The 11,526-nt window shown below is 47.1% G+C and overlaps 1 protein-coding gene across 2 annotated transcripts in view; it reads left to right on the top strand.

Annotated features, from left to right (window-relative positions):
• LOC121274700 overlaps positions 1 to 10,522 on the top strand; it is a 25,929-nt gene extending 15,407 nt beyond the window's left edge. For both annotated transcript variants that reach the window (XM_041182027.1, XM_041182020.1), the window contains one exon: positions 6,220 to 10,522. In XM_041182027.1, coding sequence (XP_041037961.1) covers positions 6,238 to 8,283 — 2,046 coding nt within the window. In that variant the 5' untranslated portion in view covers positions 6,220 to 6,237 and the 3' untranslated portion in view covers positions 8,284 to 10,522. The remainder of the gene's footprint in view (positions 1 to 6,219) is intronic.
• Positions 10,523 to 11,526: the final 1,004 nt, after the last annotated feature.

Raw genomic sequence — 11,526 nt, 5'->3', positions numbered from 1 at the left:
TGTGTGTGTGGGTGTGGCTGTTAGTGGGGGGGTGTGTGTGTGTGTGTGTGTGTGTGTGGGGGTGTGTGGGTGTGGCTGTTAGTGGGTGTGTGTGTGTGGGTGTGTGGGTGTGGCTGTTAGTGGGGGTGTGGGTGTGGGTGTGAGGGTGTGGCTGTTAGTGGGTGTGTGTGTGCGTGGGTGTGTGGGTGTGGCTGTTAGTGGGTGTGTGTGTGTGGGTGTGTGGGTGTGGCTGTTAGTGGGGGTGTGGGTGTGGGTGTGAGGGTGTGGCTGTTAGTGGGTGTGTGTGTGCGTGGGTGTGTGGGTGTGGCTGTTAGTGGGTGTGTGTGTGTGGGTGTGGCTGTTAGTGGGTGTGTGGGGGTGTGTGTGTGTGTGGGTGTGGCTGTTATTGGGTGTGTGGGGGGGTGTGTGTGTGTGTGGGTGTGGCTGTTAGTGGGTGTGTGGGGGTGTGTGTGTGTGTGTGGGTGTGGCTGTTAGTGGGTGTGTGGGGGTGTGTGTGTGTGGGTGTGGCTGTTAGTGGGTGTGTGTGTGTGTGGGTGTGGCTGTTAGTGGGTGTGTGGGGGTGTGTGTGTGTGTGGGTGTGTGGGTGTGGCTGTTAGTGGGTGTGTGGGGGTGTTTGTGGGTGTGTGGGTGTGGCTGTTAGTGGGGGTGGCTGTTAGTGGGGGTGTGGGTGTGGGTGTGTGGGTGTGGCTGTTAGTGGGTGTGTGTGGGTGTGGCTGTTAGTGGGGGTGTGGCTGTTAGTGGGGGTGTGGGTGTGGGTGTGTGGGTGTGGCTGTTAGTGGGGGTGTGGGTGTGGGTGTGAGGGTGTGGCTGTTAGTGGGTGTGTGTGTGTGGGTGTGTGGGTGTGGCTGTTAGTGGGGGTGTGGGTGTGGGTGTGAGGGTGTGGCTGTTAGTGGGTGTGTGTGTGTGCCCAGCAAACATTTTTCTCAGCATAGTGCAGGAAATAAATAGAAAACCTTCAACATACAAAAAAATCCTTGTTCAGGAAACAACTGGATTGTGTGATTAAATTCAAGCCATTAACTGTTAGAAATGTTCAGCAAGTCATGCAGGCAGCATCTGTGGAGAGAGAAAGGGTTAATGGTTGAGAACCACCTGATGTTCAGGGTCGGATGCTGGCTGCGAAGGGTATAGTGGGGAATAGGATGTAGAGGGACAGTGCGGTAGATAGTGTTGTCCAGTTGGTTGGGGTTATGGGGAGAGTGCAGGAAGGATGTGGGTTGTGTGAGTGACAGCCTGTTGGGGATGGGGGTTACAGAAGGAGTGTGGCGGGATTGGGAAGAGTACAGAAACTCTCCTGTGACAAGGCTTGAGTACATTTCTGGAGGAATCTAGGGATGGGCAGTAAATGCGAGCCTGCAATTCCAACATTCCGATGAACTTAAGAAAAATAACAGGCGCTCCTTCTAAATGGCACCATTTCAACAAAGAGGCAGAGTTCAAATAAAGCTACAGCAGAGAAAGGCACATATATTATACTGAGAAGGAAACAGAGGGGAGATGAGAATTTATTTTACATAGTGAGTCATTGTCTGAAAGAGCAGTGGAAGCAAAATTCAATAGAAACTTTCATAAGGAAATCAGAGAAATATATGAAAATGGAAAATTTCCAGGGCCATGGGGAAAGAATTGGGGAATTGAGACTAATTAGATAGTTCTTCGAAAGAACGGACAGGCAGATGGGCTGAATTGAACTAGTCGGTGTGTAGCAAGGTGGGGTGATAATGGAAATCCCTTTCCACACAGAATGCCCTCCTCCAGTCTGAGTGCATTTGTGTTCAATGAGGTTCTGTGATCACATAAATACTTTCCCACAGCGAGAGCAACTGAATTGTGCCTCAGTCTGAACAAACTGGTTCTTGACCAGGACCATGGAGTTTTTAGAGCCATTCTCACAATCCAGTTGGTTAAGCATCTTCTCGTCGATGTGAAACTGCTGGGGTGTCAGCGGGTGGGATGACTGAGTAAATCACTTCCCACACACGCAGCCTCTTCCCAGTGTGACTGCATTGGTGGATTTCCAGCAGGGATGGGTAACTGAAACCCCTTCCTGATGTGCTGCAAGAATTGATGATTTGAAATGAATGGAGCCTGTGACTAGTTGTGGAGGTGCAATAACTCAAGGCATTGATCTGATATGGTTTTGAGAAAGTTACTTCCCTAAATGTAGCTCCAGGGATTGGATGACCTGATGTATCATGGGCATAATGTCAAAGGCTAACACACATTATCCTCCAATCCCCATGGAAGCATCAAACAGCGGGTGCGGGGGTGGGTGGAGGGAGCAGGGGTGGGTAGGGAGGGTGGGGAGGGAAGTGAGTTTGGAGAGAGATTCTCGGACCCCCTGCAGGGCCAGAGTGCACGGTGACATCTCCCAGTTAAACCTGTCAGCAATGTTCCCTCTAAGCCACAGAGCAGTGCAAAAACCTGAAAGATGCTGCACACAACTCGACCCTGAACAACCCTGAAGTTGCCGTGCATGTAGGATCCTGCACAAATTTTATAGAGGCCGTCACTTAAATAAATCGCCCACATTCTCCAGGATTATCCAGAAATTTCCTTGAATTGAAAATTAATCTCCAGGATATTTTAAATAATGACAGTAGATTGTGCCTACATCATATCTTTGAACAATTAATTCTGGGTATTGGAGAAAGAAAGGCTGTTTGACTGAGAATAAAGACAAATCTCACTTGGCAACAGTCTGTTATTAGCTGCAGAGAACGTAATGCAGCAGGAGGGTGTGCCGGGAAGTGAGAGGGTCAAGGTGACAACACATGTGATGAAGACGCTAGGGAAAGAGATTTAACAACCTGAGTCACTCTGATCCCTTGGGGGCAGCTTTGCAGATGCAGGAGAGGGTTTGCCCTCCATCAAGGGAAGGGGCAGAGCATGGAGAAAGCCAAACTGTAGCGAACAGAGATTACAGAGAGTGTCAGCCCCAGAGCAGCCAGATTCTCAGGTTGTGATGTAACTGGAGCTCAGGGTCCTTGGCAGAACAACTGCTTTTGTTTGGTAGTCATAATAGAAACAGAGGTATTGTCAGGGGATAAGCCAGCAACAACAAAAAAACAAACACAATTCAACCCAAAACCATCTCTCAGTCTCCCTGCGAGCAATCAGTGACGTTGTGTCTGAGCGGGTGAGAGGTAGTCAGTCTGGGGATCCAGTTTTAATGAAGTGGTGTATTTACTCCAGTGACTAACGTCAAACGTAACGTGAAGTGTTTGCAGAGGCTTTGAGCTTTGTGGCTGCCTGTTAAAAGGGAACATTAGTACTGTGGGTTGGAAAGTGGGCTTGATGTTTTAACATTACAGCATGGCAGAGATGCGTCTTAGGCTGCAATTAGTTTAAGTGAACCTAAAAGAAAGGTTATTTTACCGTGATTTTAATAAATTATGGGTTAATTATCTCAAGAAAGGTTTTAATATTCTTTGATGGGGGGCCAGCATTTATTGCCCATCCCTAGTTGCCCTTGAGAAGGTGGTGGTGAGCTGCCTTCTTGAACCGCTGCAGTCCATGTGGTGTAGGTACACCCACAGTGCTGTTAGGGAGGGAGCTTCACTATCCATCTTGCATTGTCATAATAGGCTGGAGGAATTGTCAGTCAACACAAGACCAAGGTCCATCTAGTTACCTTCTACCATCCCGTTCTGGCAGTCAGATTATCTAACCAGAAAGGAGTTATTGATTAATCAAAGTGATCAATCTCTATCAGTGAGTCTACAAACGAACTAGGCACGAGGTTAGGAAAACCCCAGTGATGGGAAGCTTTAGAAACTATAGATACAAAGTTGCCTGTTCTTCCCAAACTACACTCACCACACATCATGTGCCAAAATACTCACATACTACGGCCCAAAATGTTCTTTTCTGAAAAGGATAGGAAGATAGGAACAAGAGTAGGACATTTATCCCCCTCAAGCTTGTTCCGCTTTCAACGAGATCTTAGCTGATCTGCGACCCAACTCCATATGTCCATTATTCCTTAATATAAAAATCAATCAATCTCAGAGTTAAAATTAACAATTGATCAGCTGCTGTTTGAGATGGGGAATTCTGAACTTCTACCACCCTTTGTGTGTCAAAGTGTCACCTAATTTCACTCGTGAAATGCCTTGCTCTAATTTTTAGTCTCTGGCCCCAGTCCCAATCTCCCCAACTAACAGAAATATTTCCTTTCCATCTACTCAATGTGTCCCCCTCTTGAAAACTTTGATCAAATCACCCCTTTACTTTTTAAATTTCATGAAATACAATGCTAGTTTGTGTTATGTCTCATCCTTGGAGTCCAGATATCATTTTGATAAATCCCCCTGAAGGAAAAATCAGTCAAACTTGCAAATGAAGGGTACCAGTAAAATTTGTCCGAACTGGCCTTGTATACCTTAAAGTGGAACTCCACTATTACTGGTGCCAGTATTGCTGATTTTTACTTGGATTCTTCCCTCTTTCTCCCACTCCCCACCCCTAACAAGGTCAATATGGCGATTGCAGCAATCCAGCACTCCCTCAGTATTAGTGTCAGCCTAGATTTTTGTGCTCAAATCTCTGGAGTCGAACTCGAACCCACAACCTTCTGACTTGAAGGTAAGAGTGTTTCCACTGTAAAATCAGATTAAAGAAAGGAATTCACACCCACTGTTCTTCTGGTGTACTGCACCCCTGCCCACACCCCCTCCCCCAATAAGTAACACAGCCTCCAGCCATCTCACACCTACATCTCTCACATACTCCTATCCCCAATCCCCTTCCTAATTCCTCTCTCCCCAGCTTTAAAGCCTCCCTCCATCTACCTCTTCAACTGAAACAGTATTTCTACAGATTAGTTTTAGCTGTGCCCTCCTGACAGGCACAGGCCATGCCCCCCCTGGCTCCTTTGTTCTGATTGTACCCCAGCGAGAGGTCTTAGAGCATTTAACAAGGGAGAAGGATGGGCAAAAACGCAGGGCAGTAGTTGGAGAGAAAAGGCAGGTGAGATGACTGAAGGTGCAGCTGAAGAGGTAGATGTGGAGGGATGCTTTAAAGCTGGGGAGAGAGGAAGTAGGAAGAAGATTGGGGATAGGAGTAGGTGAGAGATGTAGGTGAGAGATGGCTGGAGGCTGGTTCTACTTATTGGAGGTGAGGGGAGGTTGTGCAGTACATCAAAACAGTGGGTGTGAATTCCTTTCTTTAATCTGATTTTACAGTGGAGACATTCTTACCTTTGAGTCAGGAACATTGTGGGTTTAGGTTCTACTCCAGAGATTTGAGCACAAACGTCTAGACTGACACTCCATTACTGAGGGAGTGCTGCACTGTGGGAAGTGCCCTATTTCAGTTGGAGATGTTAAACCTGTCTTCCCTCTCAGGTGGACGTAAAAGGTTACAGAGTAATTTGAAGGACAGAGAGTTTTCCCTGATGGTCTACCCAATGTGTCTCACTCAGTCGAATCGTTTTGCAATGGTAGAACTCCAGCTGACCCAACAATAATCATTCCTATCACCAATAATAAAAATGCTTCTATGTAAACAACTTCATGACCTCAGGGCATCCCAAAGTGCTTTATGGAAATCTGCTCTTCTGACTGGCTTCCTGTGCACCTTCCTTCCTGTCCTTTCCCCTCCCTCCCCGAGGTAGTACAGCCTTCAGCCATCTCTCCCCTAAAGTCTGCCATTTTCTTTTTATAGCGCAGCCTCCACTGCACACCCTCCCCCCTCACCCCCACCCTGCCTCCATCCCCTTCCTGCTCCATCTCAAAACCACCTTCAAAACCTCTTCCAACATCTAAATCTTCATCACTTTATCATGAAGTATTTTTAAATTGTAGGCAGCGTTTTAATGCAGGAAATGCAATGGCCAAGTTGAGCACAGCAAGATCCCACAAATAGGAATACCACAATGAAATTATCAGCAGTTTTTAAATTGCTGTTGCTTGAGTGATACACATTGGCTGGGACACCTGGGATAACTCCCCTGCTGTCCTTCAAATAGTGCTATGGGATAATTTTTTTCCCCACCATAATGACCTCAGCTGAATGTCTCGTCCAACGGATGGCACCTCAGACAGTGCAGCACTCGCTCAGTGCTGCCTGGGGTGTGTCAGCCTGGAATATGTGCTGAAATCTGTGAAGTAGAACCTGAACCTGCAAACGTTTACCTCAGCGGTAAGAGCGCTCCCACTTGAGTCACAGCTGTCATCTGTCTTTGATTAAATCAAATGTCCCTGATTTTGTTGACAGGATATTAACTCAATCGCCATGTCAGCGGACGAGACACAGGTCGTGGCAAAGATCAACAACAGCATCAAGGTGCTGAGTGCAACGGAGGAGATCAAGACTCACCTGGAACTGATCATGAAGTCCCATGCCAACTGGGAGGAGTTTCTGACAGCCGGGCCCATCTCCATAGCGATTTTAGGTGAGCTGATATTCATTTCTGCGGCAGAGGCATTCCAGGTGAAGCTCAACGTGGCAGACAAAACGTTTGGCTTCTTACGACACCCGGAATCATTCCACGCCTGCCTGCTGCAGGTAAGTGACCAGGGCTGGAAAGCCTTCAACAAAGCTCACAAGAACATGGACCAGATCCGCCTCTACTCCTTGACAGCCCCAACGCATCTGGCCAGTGCGGTGCAGGTGCTGAGCCGGGACCCGAAGGTGATCAAAGCCATGCTGCCCAGTCGCCTGAAAAGCATCAAAAGGGTGGCAGACCAGTGCCAAGGCTTGGCGGCTTCTGTTGAGGAGGAATTCACCTCGCTCATCGACTTGGTCCAGGAATTGCTGGAATTCTGTGCCAGCTCCCGAACTGAGCACCACGCAGCCCTGGACAAGGTCAAGCAGACGCTAGCGAAGGCCCAGTTCCAGAAGGAGGCAGCAGAGAAGGAAAAGAAGAGGGTGGAGACTCAGTGCAGTGAGGTGTCTGTCAAGTTGGAGGAGGCCCGTGCTGTATACCAAAAGGCGGTGAAGATGATCCCCTCTGGGAAGAACCTGGTTGGAGTTTATGTCACACAGTCTTTACTCGACTTGTCGAGCAGTCTTGTCACAGAGCTGGTGACGATGGGCATGACGGAGCCATTGAGCCTGGCCATTGAAATCACTGAGGCAGCAGCACATCATGTAAAGAAGAATATGCAGAAAAATAAACCATCACCAGATGAAGACGCAGACCAGAGGTCAGGGGACTCAACCAGCATCTATTTGAAAGGGATGGAGATGGTGGTGGCCAGCGCATTGCTTCAGGACCTTGTCTCTGAGAGTGGGGCCATTGACACCAGCAGCTTGCACAGTGCCAACTCACAGAACAGCAGCTTGGCTGACTACAAACTCATGTTTCAGAACAGCCTGAGCGAGATCAAGCAAGAGGAAGACTGCAGCACCAAGAAAGCAGCCCTGAAATTGTGCGAGGCAGGGATTACAACATGCGAGCAGCTGGAGGAGGTCGCTAAGTGTGAGAAGCCTGATGAGGCTCAGTTGAAAAGTCTTGGCAAAGCCATCAAGAAGCAGAACGCTAATGTTCTAAAGTACATTTCAGACATCAAAAGATCCACCAACGTTCCAGCCTTGACTCCGCAACTGCCAAATCTAACCAGTGCTGCCAACCTGGACAAGGTGCAGGAAGGTCTGTCAAAAATGGTTCTGGATCAAGCCCGCTTTAAGGTAGAACAAGCCAAAAGCCAATTAGATTCCAGCAGAGAGGAGTATCAGAGAATGTCTGAGACAAAAGATAAGGTGGCTAAGGACCTTGATGAGATCTTGCTCACTATGATGGAGTGTCAGGTGAAGGAGATAGATTATGACACAACTCTCAAGCTGCTCGCCACGGGCCTGGATGCATTGAGCCAAGTCAAGGTGCAGTGGGCTAAGATGAGCAACTTCTTCCAAATGATGTCCAATTTGATTAAGGTCTCTCTCTCTGACGCCCTAACGCAGTTTACCAGTGATACTGAGGCATTCCCAGGATATTCTGAGGACTCTTTTGTCAAGGACATGATTTATACAGAAGCCTTTCAGGCTTGTAACATTGCCAACCTGTGCCACATGATCTCAGGGACTTATGTTGAGGTCTCTCAAAAGCACCTAAGAGACCAAGTCTCCTGTTTGGAGACATACATCAATCTGAGTCCCTCTGACCCTATGTTTAATGTAAAGCGCAGCAAACTTCAGGAAGATTACGCAGCCACAAAGGAGGCAGTCAACCAAATGGTCATGAAAAACAAACAGGAGTTTGAGATGCAAATACAACAGAGGATTGATAACATTAACTCCACATTAAAGGACACCCTGCCTCTTACAGAAGGACAATAGAGCAAGATACTCAGCCGGAAGGAGGAGCCTGAAATGGACATTAAGATGCTCCTCTAACTGGCTGAAGACTGCAGACAGAATATGAATGAGCAGCCATGCTTTGGAAGTACTACCTTAAATCTTCCCTGATGTACAGGCTTAGGTTTGCAAAGAATTTATCCTATGACCAATTCCCTCTCCCACCAGCCAACCTACATGGATTTAAGGAGGTTTATATATGGTCCAATGGAGGGGGGAGCGTTGGCTGGGCTCATGGTAGGAGCTTGCCCCAGGTATGTTTCCCCCTCGAAGTGTCTCCCGGAGGAGACTGTGTCCCATGTGCAGAGGAGGCCCAGGACCCTAACAGTTCTCCACAAGGACGCTAGTCCAGTGATTCACCCCCTCTTTGTCTTTCGATTCATGATGGAAAGTAAGTTTTACAGGAAGGCTTGCTCTTGTAGTCTGTTCATGGATTCTGCCAATCTTGCACCAGGCTGGCATGAGTGCCAATTGCTATAGAGAGTAAATCAGCTTCATGTTCCACCTCTAAGCCACACACCATCTGACCTGGGCATCTATTGCAGTTTATTCATCATCACTGAGTCAAAATCGTAAAACTCCCGAAAAAGGAAGACAAACTTGTATTTATATAGCGCTTATCATGACCTCAGAACCATCCATCTCAAAGTTCTTTACAGCCTATTAAGTACTTTAGAAGTGTCGTCACTGCAGTTTGGTAAGGAAAAGCAGCAGCTAATTTGTGCACACAAAGTTTAATAATCTACTTTGGTGATGTTGATTGAGAGATAAATACTGGCCCAGGAGACTGGGGAGATCTCCCCTGCCCTTCTTCGAAATAGTGCATGGGATCAACTGAGAGGCAGGCCACAGACAATCGAACATGAACTGAGTAAGCACCTTCACCACACGAATAGTTCATGAAGGCGGCTCACCAATTAACCAATTAACTATTGCTGGGAAATGAATGCTGGCCTTGCCAGCAGCACCCACACCCCAAAAATAAATGGAAATGAAACATGAACTTGTCCTAGGAACCAGGTAGTAAACACAGAGTGAGCATTATAGCTTTCCACATGCCTTATACAGGTCTGGTGGCATTGCAGCTCTGTGTGGGGGTATGAGCAGTGATGGTTTCCAGATGTGGAGGGAGTTAAAATTTAAAAAGAAACACATCTGGTTTTAATTCTAAGATATTTTCAGGATTGCTAAAATCACATTAGCAAATTCCAGATGAATACACCCACATCGTCCAAGGTAAGTGTTTAAGTATACTGTCCCCGGTAGGAGTAATTTTACTGGATATTTTGAAATCATGTTGCTCCTTTAAGTTCATGAGTGACACACCATTGGTGAACGTGGGTTATTTTCACTCCAGTCCAGAATCGTCCAAACTTTGGGTGGGCTGTGAGTGTGGAATTCAGGAGGCTTGCCCTGTGCGAGGGCGGGGATGGTGGTGGTGGTGGTGTTCTGGAATGTTGGATGACTGCCAGACCCACCTCACATAACAACCAATGGAAATCTCAATCAGTGGGGGATGGGGAGATGGCTGAGTTTTCTGCCCATCACCCACATGCTAATGTACAACATTGATGGGGGATGTGTACAGATGCTTGAAGTTGACCCAGCAATTTCACCCAATCCTCCAGCAATGGGACCCAATGGGACTTTACCAGATGAGACCTGACATGGCATCTGAACTGGGCATTACTAAGCTGCTGACGAGGGCGATCCACCCCAGAGATGATCAGTTGCCTGGTTGCTGACGTCAATTTAAATTGATCTTCTGGCCCCTGCTGTTCCTCCCGCAGTGCCATGGAACAGTTTTTGTCCATCTGAGAGGGCAGACAGGGCCTTGGTTTAAAGTCTCAGGTGGAAAGATGTAGATAATTCCATAAAGTTACTGTCACTGGGAGTAGATAAGGGAATGTGCAACATGAGGTGCAATGAGGTTGGAAGATTGGGAGGGATGGGTTGATGGATTGGGAGAAAATGGGAGGGGAGAGAGGGGGTGAGGTGGGAATGAGCACAGCCAATGTTTCACTCCTGGGAAAACTGAGACCTCAATATCAAACTTGTCAAACCAATATTCACTGCGAATGGATGGAAACTGGAAATAGAGAAAACAGCAATAGGTTACGCAAAGGTATCTTGACTTCAATAAGCAAATGGTTTCAGTAGGCTGTATTTACTGTATTCTGACAGAAGTATAAAAAAGTTTTAATAAATAATAATGAAAAGACATTGGAAAACCGTGACAACTTATTTTTGTATTTACGATTTTTCCTTGAATATTGTAAACTATTCTCTGGCTCAGCTTGGAGCTGGAGGTCCAGAGTGGGGAAGCGGCCTTTACCTTCTCCTTGGCTTTACTTGTTTCCCTTTGGGGAAGAACACCTTCTCTAGCCTTATCTCCTGATGGTATGACTGAGACCATGAATTGGGATCACAGGCTACAAAGTCCATCCCTAATCCTTGCCCAGCCTGACATGTCACTTCCCTGGGGTGGGAATGAGAGGGAAAGTTCAGAACTTCTCCCAAGTGACTTTGTTCCATTACAGAATTTTCAGCATGTTTGCCAAAAGCCTTGAAAAGAAAGGACTTGCAATTTTAGTTTCTTCTGGAGTATGATTCAACCCCAATATCAGTGTTACACTCATTCATCCATCCAACACAACAGAGAAAACAAACAAGGCCACCAGCTCAAGCAGCTCCTAAACTTGTCCACAAGAGGAGATTACCACAAACATCCAGTCCAGTTACCTCCAGCCATGGCAACTGGTTTCATACATGCTTCACTTTAGATGCCATTTGTCTGACTCCATCTGACTCCAAGTTGTGGTTGACACACTGAGGCTCACTTCACACCTCAAACATTCAATCTCTGTGCAGGTGACTTAATTCTATGGCCCAGGATTTGATGCACAGTGTCTGTTTTTTCAGGTGAGTAATGTGTACTGAAGGGTGCGACACAACATGCACTGTTTGTGAGACGAGCCTAAGATGGAAATGTGGCACATGCCTCATTGGTTAAGTAGATGTCCATAAAAGGACCCAAAAACCTGTCAACACAAAGATGAAAAGTTACCTCGAGGTGGAGACTGGGAAGGCAGGAGTGCCTCATTCTGGCTCCACATTAACACTGCAGGTTGCTGCCCACCACCTTCCGACTGCCACATTCCCTCCCCTTATAGACTGATGGTCTTGGCCAGTCTCACAACCACTGATCTCTCTCACCAACCGTCC

Source organism: Carcharodon carcharias, chromosome 2, assembly GCF_017639515.1.
Source record: "Carcharodon carcharias isolate sCarCar2 chromosome 2, sCarCar2.pri, whole genome shotgun sequence".
NCBI lineage: Eukaryota > Metazoa > Chordata > Chondrichthyes > Lamniformes > Lamnidae > Carcharodon > Carcharodon carcharias.
This window is presented reverse-complemented; position numbering and strand designations above follow the sequence as displayed.